Source organism: Hordeum vulgare, chromosome 5H (assembly GCF_904849725.1).
Source record: "Hordeum vulgare subsp. vulgare chromosome 5H, MorexV3_pseudomolecules_assembly, whole genome shotgun sequence".
In the NCBI taxonomy this organism is placed as follows: Eukaryota; Viridiplantae; Streptophyta; class Magnoliopsida; order Poales; family Poaceae; genus Hordeum; species Hordeum vulgare.
The window spans coordinates 527,020,682-527,038,012 of NC_058522.1; the positions used below are offsets into that span (position 1 = coordinate 527,020,682).

Here is a 17,331-nt window from a genome sequence, read left to right on the forward strand (position 1 = left end):
ACTGATTGATGGAGCAGAGGAGGGACGGTTCATTCACACCAGCATGGATTAATGATGGGTTTCGGTTTCTAGCCGTTGCCACCTTCTGTACCTGGACTGACCGGAGGAGCGGGCACGGTGATTAGCGCGCACGCTCACCGTGCTGCTAATCAAAACGGACCACTAATCCGATAGTTTAGTCCTGATGCTTTGCTGAAGGAAAAAAAAAAGACATGGACGGTGCGCTGCGAACGATAAACCGAGGTATACGGCGCGGCTCCCGAGCCTACCACGAGTACAAGTAATCCAGCGGAAAGGTGGGCCCAGAAGGTCAGTAGTAGTAAGTAAATACAGGCTCGTGGTCCCGGCCGTGTGCGGGGGTCACGCGCGCGCGGTTGGGGGCCAGGGGGTCAGCGGCGTGGCGCGCTGGACGTGGGTGTGAACGTAGCGCCGCCCGACATCCGTCACGGTCAAAGCGCGCCTGTCCGTCGTTGGATTCCCTCCCTGGGGTGAAATTGGAAAGCAGTGATGGCAGTCACTAATAATATAATCACCAAAAGAAATCACAGAAAGCGTTTGCAGCGGCGGCAGGGCCTGTGCAAGGGGGGCAATAAAAGCCTGCGCTATCATCGTCCGCCAGTGCCAACGTCGTCCTCCGATCTGTGCTGTGTGGTCCGCTGCGCAGTGCCCAGAGCTCGCCATCCCCGTGACTCGCGGCCTCCCGCCGCACGCCGCCGCCTCGCCCGGCCGTCGTCACCGTGGTAAACTGACTGGTATGCCGTCGGCCTCCCCTCCCTCCTTCCTTCCTCTCCCTTGGCTCGTTGATTGGTTGGTTGGTTGGTTGTTTGGTTTCTTCTTCCTCGCCGTCGCCGTCGCCGTCACCGGTGACGCGACGCGACGCGCGTGCGCGTGCCACCTGCGAGTGGAGTGCTCCGCTCTGCGCTCCAGGTTTGCCGGCACCACCGGCACCGACCCTTTCGGGAGCGGCTCCAAAACGAGAATCTGCCTGGGTGTCGTGGCGGTTGGATGTGGATTTGCGAGCGACCCGCGTCCCTGTCTCGTGGTTTAGTCTGGTGGTTGTGGCATTCTACTAGTCTAGTAGATAATGGTGGCTCTTGTGTTCCCATCCATGGCCATGTTCCATGGCTTGGGCGGGGGGCACTCATGGAGCAGTGGAATCCGGAGCGAGTGAAGAGCGAGCCCGCCACCTCCGGTTTGACTCCCCCGTGCGTGCGTGGCCGCCCGCCCGCACGCAAGCACTCATGGTCGCCAGTAATCAGTCACGATCCGTGTCTCCCGGTCGTATCCCCTATGCTTGCACGCCGCCCCGCTGAAACTGTATCTACATTTTCATGGTTATTACTACTCCACTAGTAGTTTGTATGACGGTTAGTAGCACTGCTATTCGTGCGAGCCCAGCGTTAATTTGGAGGTTTTCCTTCCGGTCGGCGGTGGTTAAGCCTTCCCATTCCACGGCAAAGCAGGGCAAGGAATTCGCGTCCCGGACCCAGAGGCTCGCTCGACGACGGTGCTGCCGCGATTATTTCGTCCGTCTAGGTGCCGTGTCCCCTTCGGCCGGAGAGGAGATCCAGCCGGAAAATTCGTCGCCGCCCGGTGGGCGGCCGGTGAGACGGGCCTCTCCAGTCCCCCACTTCTCTCCTAGTACGTGTGCGTAGTCGCCGAATGTGCGTGGTTGTGCGCGGAGCATGGACTGCGCTGCGCTCTGTAGCATAAGTGTACTAGTCAGAGCGGTCCGTCAGTGGGATCAACCATCAACGGGGAAATTAATAATTTAGTTAGCGGGTGATCTCGCGCACAGCGACGGCCCAGCCGATAAGATGCTGCCCGTGGAGACTGCGTCGACCTCTCTCCACTCTTGTGGGCGTGGGCGCGGCAGCAGTGGGGCGAGAAATGTGCGTAGTGGGGATCGCTTATTCGTTTCAGATATAAAGAAAAATGGATTTTGTTTTATATTAGCCGCCGTGGCCGTCGTCGTCGACGCAGCTAAGCGCGTGGGGTATTGCCCGTGCTGCTGCTAATCTATCAAATCAAATGATTTCCTTCCTTCGCTTTCGGTCTTTCCCTTCGTTGCCTTGCGATTCTCGCGTCGGCGGCGGCACTCCCCCCGTGAGGGGGTGCTCACTGAAACTGGGGGGCTATTATAAGGAGCACCAATGGGCTTCCCTTCCTCTCACACTTCTCCTTCCCAGGCAAGGCAGCAACCGCTAGACATCTTTTTGCCGGTTTCATCTTGCTCTTGCCGGAAGGTATCATCGGTGTCCTGAGTTCGTGTTCGTGCGCATGCGGCGGATTGCTTGCTGCCCCTTTTGAGGTATACATACATACATACATGCTTGCAGTTGCAGTTATGTCCTTCGAGTGTACTGTATGTGAGCTTTTAGGTGTTCTCTTCTCTCCAATTATCAAGGTTTCCGTGGCCGTTGGGGTTTACATGGCTTGCTGTTTTGCCGATGATCATGCGGGCTTACAGCAACTATAGTTTTCGGACAGTGAAAGTATCGACAAAAAACTACCTGCTTTGCTTTAAGTAAAGCACATGTTCCCTTGTGCCTCACTACTTCTCTATGATGCCTATAGCCAGCAGCAAGGGAGCCTTTGAATGGCCTAGCCTAACGTTTGGTTCTCGTGTGCTTATTTTCAAACACTAGTCTTTCTTTACACTGCTAGGCCATTGTATCTTGCTGCTCTATGATGGCTATGGCCAACAGTGGAGCCTTCGAGTGGACTAGGCCCGCCTAACACGAGGCCTTTTATCTGTGTTTTCAAACATGAATCTTTCCTTGCACTAGCTAGCTCATCTTTGATTTTTTTCCTTGTTGCGAAAGCTTCATTGAATGTTTGCTCACATGAGTAGCATCCTTTCCCCAGGTCTATATATACAGTCGGTGGTGATCGGTACCAGACACAGTGCCAAGATGGGGAACTTGCACAAGACCACCTTTGTTCTCCTCATGTTCTGCTTGGCGGCGTTGGGAAGCGCGGATTATCTCAAGTACAAGGATCCGAAGCAGCCTCTTGGCGTTCGCATCAAGGATCTGCTTGGTCGGATGACTCTCGCTGAAAAGATAGGCCAGATGACCCAGATCGAGAGGGAGAATGCCACGGCAGAGGCCATGTCCAAGTACTTCATAGGTGCCTCTCGCTTCCCTTGCGCTAAATTAATAACTGCAGATTGTGAAGGGTTGTCTGTAATAACATTTTGTATGATGCAGGTAGCGTACTGAGTGGTGGAGGCAGTGTGCCTTCTCCTCAAGCATCCGCTGCGGCTTGGCAGTCGATGGTGAATGAAATGCAAAAGGGCGCCCTTTCTACCCGCCTAGGCATTCCGATGATCTACGGTATTGATGCTGTGCACGGTCACAACAACGTGTACAAAGCTACCATCTTCCCACATAATGTTGGCCTCGGTGCTACCAGGTAGAAACAGTACCCCTTTTTAACTTTTGATGTGACAATGAAATGTCATATATCCTGTAATATGGATGCCTATATTATATTTGATCAACCATCTACAATTTTTTTCAGAAAAAGACATGCTAACTGTGACACATATGTTGATCTGAATTAATATGTTACTGTCTTCTAGGGACCCTATGTTGGTAAAGAGGATAGGAGAAGCAACTGCTCTTGAAGTTAGAGCAACAGGAATTCCTTACGCTTTTGCTCCGTGTATTGCGGTAATATATCGTACCTCTTGCATGGTTGATACTTTACTATGGATGGAAAATGTGCCTTCTTATTGTTCCTAAGGAACTCACCTGTTGATGTTGCTCAGGTGTGTAGAGACCCAAGATGGGGACGCTGCTATGAAAGCTACAGCGAAGACCCAAAGGTTGTCCAGTCAATGACCACACTCATCTCTGGTCTGCAAGGTGACGTTCCGGCTGGTTCTGAGGGAAGGCCATACGTTGGTGGAAGGTAATATACATTCAACAGGGAACTCGTGTTCTGTAATTTAATCTGAAGAGGCTTAGCTAACTTCGTTGTCACTCTTGGTACACTGCAGTAAGAAGGTTGCTGCATGCGCAAAGCACTATGTTGGTGATGGTGGTACGTTTATGGGGATCAACGAGAACGATACAATCATTGACGCCCATGGGCTGATGACTATCCATATGCCTGCTTATTACAATTCTATCATCAGAGGTGTCTCCACTGTTATGACCTCGTACTCTAGCTGGAACGGCAAGAAAATGCACGCCAACCATTTCCTTGTCACTGATTTTCTGAAGAACAAGCTCAAATTTCGGGTCAGTTGCTCATTAGAAAGCCAGAAGAATTTCTCTCTCTTGTTTTCTTCAGACATATTTAAAAGATACTGATATAATCAATTTCCTGGGATTTTGTGCAAACAGGGTTTCGTGATTTCAGACTGGCAAGGCATTGATCGGATTACTAGCCCTCCAGGCGTGAACTATTCTTATTCAGTTGAGGCTGGAGTTGGTGCCGGTATTGACATGGTAAGATTATGCAAAATTACATACTTCAGTTTTTTCTGTGCAAAGCATACTTATCTGATACTCGCAAGGCACAATAATCCCTTGCTCGTAAATTCAACTTCAACTTTTTCAGACAAAACTTGAGTAAATTGCTTGCTCGTAAGGCACGATAAGGATAGGATGTTTCTTATCTGATACACCGTTGACAGTTGTTATGTCGTCTAGAACTAATACAAATATGTCATTTTCTTCCTTTCTGATCATGCTCTTGTACACATTATTTTGCAGATCATGGTTCCTTTTGCCTACACAGAATTCATTGATGATCTGACATACCAAGTTAAGAACAACATCATCCCCATGAGCAGAATCAACGATGCTGTCTACAGGATTCTCAGGGTGAAGTTCACCATGGGTCTATTTGAGAGCCCCTATGCTGACCCAAGCCTCATTGGTGAACTCGGGAAGCAGGTTAGTTCTCAACACCACATTTTCTTTCTATCACACTCTATTTGTCAAGATCCATGAATTCTTACTATAAATTCCGTCCCATTGTTAGGAACACCGTGATCTTGCTCGTGAGGCCGTCAGGAAGTCATTGGTGTTGCTGAAAAATGGAAAATCTGCCTCCACTCCATTGTTGCCTCTCCCAAAGAAGGCCGGTAAGATCCTCGTCGCTGGAAGCCACGCCGACGACTTGGGCAACCAGTGCGGAGGATGGACCATCACATGGCAAGGACAGACCGGCAACGACAAAACTGCCGGTAAATATTCATTGCTTATAGTATTAATCTGTAGCAACGTCGTCGATAAGTGTAACAAAAGTTGATGGAATCATCTGATGAAACGCAGGGACGACGATCCTTTCGGCGATCAAGTCCACCGTCGACCCCAGCACGGAGGTGGTCTTCTCAGAGAACCCTGACAGCGCCGCCGTTGACAGCGGCAAGTACGACTACGCCATCGTGGTGGTCGGCGAGCCACCGTACGCTGAGACGTTCGGCGACAACCTGAACCTGACGATCCCTGCGCCCGGCCCCTCGGTGATCCAGAACGTGTGCAAGAGCGTCAGGTGCGTGGTGGTGCTCATCTCCGGCAGGCCGCTGGTGGTGGAGCCGTACATCAGCGCCATGGACGCGTTCGTCGCCGCGTGGCTGCCCGGCTCGGAGGGCCAGGGCGTGGCCGACGTGCTGTTCGGCGACTACGGGTTCTCCGGGAAGCTGGCGCGGACGTGGTTCAAGTCGGCGGACCAGCTGCCGATGAACGTCGGCGACAAGCACTACGACCCGCTCTTCCCCTTCGGGTTCGGCCTCACCACCGAGGCCAAGAAGTGAGTCGGGTGAGATGGGATGTGTCTCGATCGGTTGGGCTGTGACTGTGAGAGATGGGATACATACATACATTGCGTTTTGTGGTTGATTTGTTAGCAATAAAAGAGCGATGCAATCTTGCGGATGTTGTCGTGTTGGTTCTGTTGTGCAACAAAATCTAGCAATTGTGTTCTCTTGTACATCTTCCCCACAGCGAGTACACGAGAGGCAACGCCCCTGCTCCGATAAAAATTTGAAAACCGTACTATCGACAATTACATATCGGAACTACTACGGAGCAGACGAGCAACCTGCACCACCCACATATAGGTGTAAAAAGAAAATCGGGATTGCTAAATCTCAGCTGGCTAAAACTTAACGACGCGTGAATATCCGTGTAAAAGGGACTTTTAACTTTTTTCGTTCTTTCCCTGTATATGTTCTTTCACTTGATTGAGACTTCATAAAATCTTAGTCGACCGAGTTATAGCCACACCCAAAGAAAATTCAGATTAAATGACGTTTGAAAGGTACGGGCACACAGTTCCTTTCTTACTTTTTTGTTTTTATAAAGAGAGCGTCCTCTCCGATTTCTATTAAGAGAAACCATAATGTCTTGTCACAACAATAGGTACATGATTCTAGAATGACTTTATGGCTAGGAGATACTACACTTAATCAGCAACACCCAACTATTACAACATTGTTCTAGCGAAAACATGTTCCATTTGCGGATGTTATAACTGCGGCATCATCGATGTTAGTCTCAAGGACGCTCGAAAGCCATCCATAGATAAGTGGACGTCCTGGCTCCCCATTTGCATCAGCGATAAATGTCTAGTAATCCAACGCAAAATTGAGTCGATGAATCCTAGGCCTAGTACCTAGCTTTGTAATGAGTTACCTTATGAAGAATTTGACTTTTATTTGAGATAGATGAAGTGTGCCAACCTAAAAGATGAGCCCAGTGTGACAGTGTGTTCCAATTAAGCTCCATGTTTCAGACTCTTTCTCGTTCAAATCAATGTATGTCTCGACTAGGTGAATGATGATTACCATTTTCGTAGAATCGTAGTCATAATATAATTGGTACCTGTGTAGAATCTTAGTCAAAATATAATTGGTACATGTCTAGACTGACAAGTGGGTCCCACATGTCATAATAGTCAACATAGCAGTCAACACAGCGGAGTTACCACGTCAACACTGACTGTTGGGCCCAACATGTCATAATCGGGCTTAAACGGCTTGCATCGACCACTTTTCTGACTTGGCAGTTTTTAGAAAAAAAAAATAGAAGAAAAATGATAGCTTTGGGTACTTTTCCTAAAGTGACAGTGTTCTGTTATGTCAGGTTAAATTATGATAGGTTTTGTTAAATACTGCCTCATGTGTCATAGGCTTATCTCCGCCATGTTACTCAGAACACATCTCATATGTTATAGCTAGATCACAAACTTAGCATGCTAGTCCTTATCCCTTCGGAGCGTCTACTAGAGGATTACTGGATGCGGGGTCCCGGTATGTATTTGTACGCACAGATAATTGAATATATAAACAAATTACTACAAGATTTAATTCAGTAAGTAATAAATAAATCATGATAGCAATAACATAGAGTAAACTAATCATGTAGACTAGCATAGTAAATGAGTAGGTCGAATCTACGTCACAAACTAGACATAGGGGTTCTAGCATGATATCAAACAGAGAGGACAAGATCGCATACGGTGCAGCGAGAGTCGAACCACCTGTGTTGATGTTGTCACCCATGTCGTTGATGAAGAGGTTGCCGAGGTCGGGGAAGAAGTCGTCGTCCGGGAAGCTATCGCTCCCAACAGTCGAGCGAGTGCGCTCCCTAAAAACCCGATCGCCCCTCTACCGTACAAGATCACGAGAGGCGGGGTTCCGGAGTCCTGCCGTTCCTTCTCGCGGTGCACGCCAGAAGGAGGGATGAAGAAGACTTGGATGGCGGCGCAATGATGGCGCAATGATCTAGAACGGTGTAAAACCATAGATTGTGACGACCACTAGGGTTAGCAGGGACCTCGCGTATATATATGTGCGGTAGGGCGAAGAGACGTGGACTGGACCCATGTCCGAGTCGGTTAGCCCATGATCCGATGTCTCAGATTGTGGCGTGTGTGTTACGGACTCTCTGTTCCTGATCGACAAATATAAGAACATAGGTATGAGCTCGGCTCAGCTCAATCCCGCAATCCGCGGCGCGTCGTGACAAGGTGAGCGAGGAGGAGGAGTGCGCGGGGGCTCTTCTCTTCTTACTCTCTTATAAGTGCTAGAAGAGCTCACCTTATAAAGAGATGAAGCTCTCCGCCAACTAGCGGTATGTGACTAAACTTTAGTCCCACTCACACCACACACACAACCAACACATATGGGCCATGGGACTTTCAGATTTTAGATGGGCTTTTGGCAAAGGCCTAATTGAAAAAATCCAACAACTCCCCACAAAGTCTCATTGGCACATCTCAACTCTTAGGTCCAAAACTTTGTTTATATACCAGTTTTTTATGGAGACTTTTAAGTTAAACTTCCATTTAGAATTTTATTCTACACTAGATCACAACTTGAATAGTGGACTATGCCTTGAACTACAAGCTTTTTGTGAGACTAGTTTCACACACATCCTTGCCCGCTGCCACAAGGCTTCCCCGCTGGTGGAGTGTATACGTCATACTCCACGGCCTTTCATGAATTTATTAGAGAACGCCCAATTCTCGTAACTCCGACGTTTAACAGTCAAATTCATATAGTTGTGTTCCTCAGGAGATGCTCTGTAGGAAAACTTCTCTGCTTACCCAAATAAGTCACTTGGAACACATTAAGATAATTATCAACCCGCCATGCAGATTTATGAGAGTATTGCATCTTCACGGAGTGGGATAACAAATATAGGGATACTCTCCTTCCAGCTGTCCAACAACTTGTCTCTCACTTCTACTTCACGGAATCTTCGAACACATAGAGTGGGTTACCAAAATGGAAAACTCATACGGTGGGTCTCAAACCCATCTCCATCAATGCATTATTTATCACATTACGTGATAAACCCTTTGTGAAGGGATCTACCAAGTTTTTAGACGTTTGGATATAATCCAACGCAATAACTGTAGCGTTCAATTTTCTGGCAAATTTCAATCTCCTCTTCACATGCCTTGAGGACTTCATATTATCCTTAGAACTGTTTATGTTTATGATCACAGTTTGATTATCACGGTTCATCAGGATAGCGAGTATTGTTTTTTCAACCACACGTAAGTCCATCAAGAGCTGATGAAGCCACTCTACTTCAACACTGGTCGTGTCTAATGCCGTGAGTTCTGCTTCCATAGTTGACCTTATTAAGATGGTCTTCTTGCAAGTTGCAAGACTTCCACGAAACATCGCCGCCACCAAGTGTAAAAACATAACCATTTGTGGCATTAATCACGTGAGCATCAGATATCCAGTTTGAGTCATTATGTCTCTCTAGTACGCTCGGGTACCCGGGGTAGTGAATCCCATAGCTCGTAGTGGCTTTCAAATAGCACATAACTCTCACAAGCGCATGCCAATGATCATCTCCCGGTTTTGATCCAAACCGGCTTAGTTTACTCACAACAAATGAGATGTCAGGCCTCGTGGCACTCGCCAGGTACATAAGCGAGCCAATAACCTGAGAATACCTCAGTTAATCTCTAGCAATTCGTCGATTCCTTCGAAGCAATACACTAGCATCATATGGAGTTGGAGAAGGCTTGCAGTCGCTATACCCAAAACGACTCAAGACCTTTTCCACATAACGAGGTTGAAGCAGTGTAATCCCACCATTCTCATCTCTCAGCATCTTGATGTTCAGAATAACATCAGCTACTCCTAGATCCTTCATCTCAAAACAACGATACAAGAAATCCTTAACCTCCTTGATTAAATCAAACTTGGTTCCAAAGATGAGTATGTCATCGACATACAGACAGAGAATAACTCCTTCGCCCCACCATGCGATAGTACACACACTTGTGAGCTTCGTTTACAACAAAGCCTGCAACAGTTACTGTTCTTTCAAACTTCTCATGCCACAACTTAGGAGCTTGTCTAAGACCATATAAGGAATTCAATAACTTGCACACCTTTCCTTCCTGACCAGGTACTACAAAACCATCGAGCTGATCCATGTCAATTTCCTCATCCAACTCTCCATTGAGGAAAGTTGTCTTAAAGTCCATTTGATGAACGAGAAGACCATGTGAGGCAGCCAATGATAGTAGCACCCGAATAGTAGTCAGTCTAGCCACATGTGAGTAAGTATCAAAGAAGTCTTCACCTTCTTTCTGGGTATTACCCTTAGTCACAAGCCGCGCCTTGTACTTTTCAATTGTACCATCATGACTAAGCTTTTTCTTGACCACCCACTTACATCCCACGGGTTTGCACCCATATGGACGATCAGTGACTTCCCAAGTTCCATTAGCTAAGATGGAGTCCATCTCGCTACAGACAGCTTCCTTCCAGTAGTTAGCATCAGAAGACGCATAGGCTTCTAAAAGAGTCCTGGGTGTGACATCCAGGAGGTACACAATGAAGTCATCAGCAAAGGACCCTGCAGTCCTTCGTCTCTTACTCCTTACAGGAGTTTCATTGTCATCCTCCTCAGGATTCTCAACGTGTTCCATCGCAATGGTGGGTTCAGGAATTACAGAAAATTCCTGAGTAGATAGAGTAGGTATCTCCTGATTTGATGGGTTAGGCATATTCTTCATAGGAAATATGTCCTCAAAGAAAGCCGCATCATTCGACTCCATAATCGTACCAACATGCATGTCGGGTACCCATATTTTATTATCAAAAATCTATAGCCAATGCTATGAAAAGCATAGCTCAAAAGAACGCAATCCACGGTTTTTGGTCCAAGCTTGCACTTCTTGGGAATTGGTATATTAGCTTTCACAAAACAACCCCAAGAATGTAGATATGAGAGTTTCATCCTTTTCCTTTCCCATTCCTCAAATGGAGTAATTGTTTTATGCTTTGTGGAAACTCGGTTTAGGACATGACATGAAGTCGTTAGCGCCTCCCCGCACCATGCCTTGGAGAGACCCGAAGTGTCTAACATGGCGTTAACCAAATCAGTTAGAGTTCGGTTCTTTCTTTCGGGCACCCCATTTGACCGAGGTGAGTAGGGAGGCGTCCTCTCATGGATTATACCATGTTCCGCACAAAACAAATCAAATTGATTGGAAAATACTCTCCACCATGATCATACCTAAGCCATTTAAATTTTCCGATCAAGTTGGTTCTTTGCCTCGGCTTTATAGTTTTTGAAGAATTTAATGCCCCATCTTTTGATTTTAGAAGATACACACAACAATATCTAGTGGAGTCATCAATTAACGTCATGAAGTATTCCTTTCCACCTTTTGTCAACACACCATTCATCTCACAAAGATCAAAATGTATAAGCTCTAGTGGCGCCAAGTCTCTCGCCTCTCGAGTCTTATGGGACTTACGAGGTTGCTTAGCTTGCACACACACTTGGCACTTGGAGCCCTTGACAACAGTGAATTTTGAAATTAAACTCATATTTGCTAGCCATGTTATGCAACCAAAGTTAATATGACAAAGCCATGAATGCCAAATATTAGACTCATTATCATGACAAACATTATTCATAACTTTAGTGCAAATATCTGACAAAGATAGACGGAACAAGTCTCCGCACTCATAGCCTTTTCCAACAAATTTTCCATACTTAGAAATTACAACTTTATTGGACTCATAAACCAACTTAAAACCATCTCGACACAAACGGGAACCGCTAACGAGATTTTTATTGATGGAGGGCACATGATGAACGTTCTTCACACGCACAAATTTTCCTTCAACTAAACTTCAGAAAGACCGTACCGACACCTCGAACGATGGCATGTGACCCATTAACCATCACCACGGGAGAAATCCCTACGACTTGATAAGAAGAAAACATGGAGGCATTAGCACAACCACGTGCATTGGCAGCGGTGTCAATTAACCAATATGGAGAATGACAAACTGAAAATATGGCAGGAAAAATACCGTACCCAGAATCCTTCATATCAGTATCACCGATCACAACATTAGCGGACTTGCCGCTATTCTCAAGTTCGTGCTCCTCATAGCGGTTAGGACATCTCAGAGCCCAGTGATTAGGATCACCGCAGACATGGCATAGTCCCTTCCCCTTCTTATGGGAATTCTTCTTGAAGTTGGTAGAGTGTGACAACTTGTTCTTTGCAACAAACTTGCCTTTGCCCTGAGTTTTGTTCTTGTTGTTTTGGGGGTTGTTGAGATGGAAGTTCTTCTTCTGTACCACATGGGCACTAGAAGCTCCCTCAACAGATCGATCACGTGTGTCTTTTGCTCTCGCCTTCTCTTCAACATCAAGAGATCCAATGAGATCCGAAACAGAAAACTCCTATCTCTTGTGTTTCAGAGAGGTAGCAAAATTGTTCCACGAAGGTGGAAGCTTGGCAATGATGCCTCCGGCCACAAACTTGTCCGACAACACACACTTGAAGTACTCAAGCTCCTTCGCAAGTGACTCTATCTCATGAGCTTGTCGAACAACAGAGCGCTCATCAGTCATCTTGTAGTCATAGAATTGCTCCATGACGTATAACTCGCTCCCAGCGTCTGAGGCCCCAAACTTCCCTCGAGCGCAGCCCACATGTCCTTGCCGTTCTCAAACGACATGTACAAATCCACAATGTAATCGTCAAGAACACTCAGAAGGGTGTCCTTGAAGAGGGTATCGATCTTCTCAAAAGCTTCCCGCTGTGCAGGATTAAGATCGCCCTCAGGCTTGCCCTTGGTGGCGTCATAGCAGTACATGATCTAGAACCAGTAGAATGCTCTCATGCGCCACCTCTTATATTGAACCCCCTTGAAGGTGGGTGGCTTAAGATGCGCATCAAAATCACTTGGAGTAAATTGCCTATAATCAAGTTTTTGGATTGTTGAATATATGAGCAAATTACCACAAGATTTAATCCAAGTAAATAATAAATAAATCAGGACAGCAATGGCACCAACTAAACTAATAATGCAGACTAGCATAGTAAACGAGTAGATCAAATCTACGACACAAACTAGACATAGGGATTCTGGCATGATCTCAAACAGAGAGGACGTGCAACGGGAGTCGAATTGCGGGTGTTGATGTTGTCGCCCATGTTATTGATGAAGAAGTTGCCAAGGTCGGGGAAGAATTCGTCGTTCGAGAAGCTTGCGCTGCCAGCAAACGCCCGAGTGCGCTTCCCGAAAACTTGATCGCCCTCTCCCGTACGGGATCACGAGAGGCGGGGTTCCAGAGGTCTGTTGTCCCTTCTCGCGGTGCACGATGAAAGGAGGGATGGATAAGACTTCGATGGCGGCGCACTGATATGGAATGGTGTGAAACATAGGATCTGACGACGGTATGAGCTCGGCTCAGCTCAATCCCGCAACCCGCGGCGCGTCGTGACAAGGCATGGCATGGCGAGGCGAGTGAGGAGGAGGATTTCGCGAGGGCCTCTTCTCTTCTCATTCTCTTAGAAGTGCTACAAGAGATCACCTTATAAAAAGGTGAAGCTCTCTCCCAACTAGCGGTATAAGACTAAACTTTAGTCTCGGTCACACCACACACACACAACCAACACATATGGGCCATGAGACTTTCAGATTTTAGATGGTTTTTGGGCCAAAGCCCTAATAGCAAAAATCCAACATATACTTGTAGCAAATGCGAAAAAAATAGGGGCAAAGAGGGATAGGGTTAGGTCATTTCTAACCGATCCTCAATACATAAAGGAGGGCCTGATATCCTTAACCTTCGGTGGAGTCTCCCTATTTTCCGCCAAAAAACAAAATCAAAGTGTACAAACTGAATTATTCAAATTTAAACACGCCAAATGGTTCTCATGTAGCAAATATCATGCAATAGAACAATTAGGATTCACTACGACGTTGCCAGTGATGCTAAAAAAGATCTTCTTGGAACTGAGCATAAAATTGTCGGTTCTCGATCTTGCGTGCTTTTCAATGAATGCCAGGATCTTATTCGGATCATACTCTAGTCAGCTGGAGTCCCGTTGGTGATGTACCGAAAGTTCTGAGGAACATTCCTCTCGTCTTCGATGATCACGTTATGCAATACTCCCTCCGTTCCAAAATAAGTGTCTCAAACTTAATACAAGTTCATAGTAAAATTAGTACAAAGTTGAGACACTTATTTTGGGATGGACGGAGTATAATGGAACAAGTCATGATCCGCCATATAACCTTAGAGCTCCAATACTCAGCAGGGCCACGAACAATTGCAAAACACTCGAAGACTACCTACCTCAATCTCTTCATCTACAATTCAAAATATTACATTCAATTGAAATAACTCGGTTCAAAAAGAAACTAAGAAAACTCACCTCGGCAATTTGTCGAACACTTGCAATGCGGTGGTGGTGCTCTCAACGACGAGTGTTGTTTAGACCGAACTGACAGGCGGCGACGCATGTGAATGATCTGCAACGGCGTGCAAACAATGTGAGATGCCACGACTGATAGAAGAACAAGAAGCTTCGAATCAATCCGATGAATCAACATTGGCGGCGACAACGACGTTTCACCTTGATTCCGCCGACGGCGATGGGGCAGAACGGGCTCGACATCGGGTAGAAGGGCGGCGGGGGCCAATGAATGGAACGAGGTAGGCGGGGGGGGGGGGGTCACGAGGAGGCGTGTCGGTAAGGAGAGGGTGTCGGTGTCAAAACCGATTGATCTCGAGTAGGGGGTCCGAAATGTGGATCTAGGGTCGATGGTAACAAGGGATGAAGGAGACGATGTTTACCTAGGTTAGGGCCCTCTTGATGGAGGTAAAACGCTACGTCCTGCTCTTGTTTATGTTGATGAAGGAGTATCAAATACAGAGTTGATTTACCTCGAGATTGTATGTTGTGGTCTAAACCCTAAGAGTAAAGGTCATATGAATATGAGGTTGTCTATCGACTAGCCTGGCCTCGGTTTATATAATGCACCATAGGCCTAGGATAACAAGAGTCCTAGTCGTGGAGAGGAGTCCTTGTCTTGATCACCAAATCTTGTGGAATATTCCTCGTATATGTCATCGGCTGCCCGAAGTAGCCGAGCAGTTCGGCCCGTAGAGACAGACCGGCAGCCCGAGGACCCCTTAGTCCCAGACTCCCTCAGTAGGCCCCGAACTAGGCGCCAATGCCTAGTCTTGATCCTTAGCATCACGCATCCAAAGTCTTCGACTTGCGGGGCGAGTTCTTCTCCTCATTTATGTTCAGCCAACACCAGTTCAGCCGCCGATGACTTCCTGATTTCCGAGCACAGGTCTTCAAGTTGGGGGTGCTCCTCAGTTGTTATGAATAGTTCTGTGTCTTAGGTCATCGGTCGTGAAACCTCGTTGAACAAATCTTCCCATCTTTGATCTTGTGGATCGCCGAGATAAATCCAAAGAGTTCACACGTCGGGTATCCGAAGAGCCCCTTTAAGTGTTCAGCCTTTAACAATGCCTTGTTATTTTTTATACCACACCTCGAGTTCAAAGTTTTTCCCGTGCGGTGATGTCCTCTTGCGTCCGAACTCCAACGTCGAACTGCATCCAAGGTGTCTCCTTGCATCCGAGCTCCAACGTCGGACTGCATCCGAGGTATCTTTTTTGGCGTCCGAGCTCCAATGATGGTCAACATCTGAGGTGTCATAGATTACCATGGTCTTTGAGAAAGTTGAAGGAATTCAACCAAGCTTAGTGCCGGAAATGCTTTCTATGAAGGTAGCCACTTGCGCCCGAGCTTTATGCCGGACTACTTTCGAGGTGGTGCACCACCTCAGCCGTGGGCTGATTTTTTGTGGGTATTTTTGATTGGAGCAATTTATTCTCCACCGAGATGTATAGCCAGTAGCCCTCAAGGTGCGTGTTGGTCTAAAACCCGAGATACACCTGAAGGATAAAAACCTCTTATCCTCGTAGCCACTCAGACCGAGGTCGATTCGTGAAATCAGCCTGGGGGATCAACTCCTAGCTTGACAACATACTTAGGAACGGAAACACAGTGTGCATAGTCCTCGAGACTCAGGTTGGGTGCGGCCGACCAACCCGAGGATCATAATCTCCTCTGAAACTGTTCTGCACTTGTTGTGTACGTTTTGACAACACCAAAGTACAGATCGACAGGAAAGATGCCGAACCGTGGGTCGAAAAATGTTTTCTGAGAAAAATTACAACACCGAACACCTCGAACAACAGGATGTCCCATCTCCTAAAGGGAAAAATATAAAAATAGGTTAAAGGTGCCATAAGTGTGAAAAACCAAAAAAATTAGCAAAAACTTTACGTCCGAACTAAAATCAAGTTTCTTGGCGCCAATCCGAAAATTGGTCTTAAAATTAGTTTGTGCTTCCGTGGTGCTTTAACATGACACATCAGATCTCAAGATTTCAAGCGGGTTAGCCTTCAGCTTCAACCTCCATATCCCAAAGGCGGAGTGTTTCTCCGGCTATCGACCACACACTCGAGTCGAGAACATAGCGGTAGAAGAAGACTTTGCAATGACCAAGAAGAAAACATTTATTATAAAACGGCTCATATAAATTTTTAAGAGCCCCCGAGTAATATGGGTAAAAGAAGTGTTTTAACGAACAATTGCTGTTAGCAAGCTAAGTTTTTAACAAACAACTATTTTGCTTAATACAAATATAATGGCTGCTTGAACCACACAAAAATAAAAAATTGAAGAAAAAATTAAGCATGAAAGCAACTTAGCTGGTTAATGTGCTCGGTGTTGATCACGAGGGTCGGGCTTGCGGCGGGTCGAGGTCCCAGCTCCCAAGCCAGTCCCGAGGTGCCCGAGCGAGGAGCTCGGCTTGACGAAGTGACGATGCAGCACGATCGATGTGGCGAGGCGAAGCCCCTGGTCCAGCTAACATGACGAAGCTGGTCGGCTAGTGACACCAAAATTCCCGGAGCTGGTTGATGAACAGATGGAGAAGCCCCCGGTCTAGCCAAGGTGACGGAGCAGGTCGGTATGGTGACTTTGGAGCCCCCATGCCAGCCGACGTGTCCAAGTAGGTCGGCATATTAAACGTCGGTTTGAAAATGAGACGGCATGGCGATGCCAACACAGGTCAGAATTTGTGATGCAGTCAATGTTGACTTGATGAAGCAACGACGCACTAGACATGTGCAACCCGTGGGTGATGAGGTTCTCTTGATGATTATTCGGCCCTCGCGATGCCGAACTCTTGGTCGGCTGATCGAGATGAAGATCCGAGATGGTTGTTGTTGGATCCATAGAGCGGCGGCGCAGTCGATGCCGGCACAGCTCGGAAGCCATGGAGCAATATTGTCGGGCCGGTTTGACACCGGTGCGACGGTGAATATTGCCTTGGAAAACAGATCCAAAAAATTGATGCATTCATTGGATGTTTCCCGGAGTTTGGACGGTTAGATCGAGTTGAAATTTTGAGGGATGGTCGATACAGGAATTCCGCAGCCGATGAACAGTGCGATTTTCCAAAGGATGTCCAAGCTGGATACTGGACCCCTCGCC

General features: G+C 47.0%; 1 protein-coding gene across 2 annotated transcripts; it reads left to right on the top strand.

Annotated features, from left to right (window-relative positions):
* Positions 1–617: 617 nt before the first annotated feature.
* LOC123452234 (beta-glucosidase BoGH3B-like) lies at positions 618–5,894 on the top strand. 2 transcript variants are annotated; one of them, XM_045128849.1, is made up of 10 exons: positions 618–752; positions 2,869–3,132; positions 3,213–3,417; positions 3,587–3,677; positions 3,776–3,918; positions 4,007–4,250; positions 4,356–4,460; positions 4,728–4,910; positions 4,999–5,203; positions 5,292–5,894. In XM_045128849.1, exons 2-10 carry the CDS (start codon positions 2,916–2,918, stop codon positions 5,771–5,773), a joined length of 1,875 nt encoding a protein of 624 aa, XP_044984784.1. In that variant the 5' UTR covers positions 618–752; positions 2,869–2,915; the 3' UTR covers positions 5,774–5,894. The 2 variants fall into 2 exon arrangements, with proteins under 2 accessions (XP_044984784.1, XP_044984782.1); XM_045128847.1 differs by lacking the exon at positions 618–752 and adding an exon at positions 2,059–2,311.
* The last annotated feature ends 11,437 nt before the right edge of the window (positions 5,895–17,331 follow it).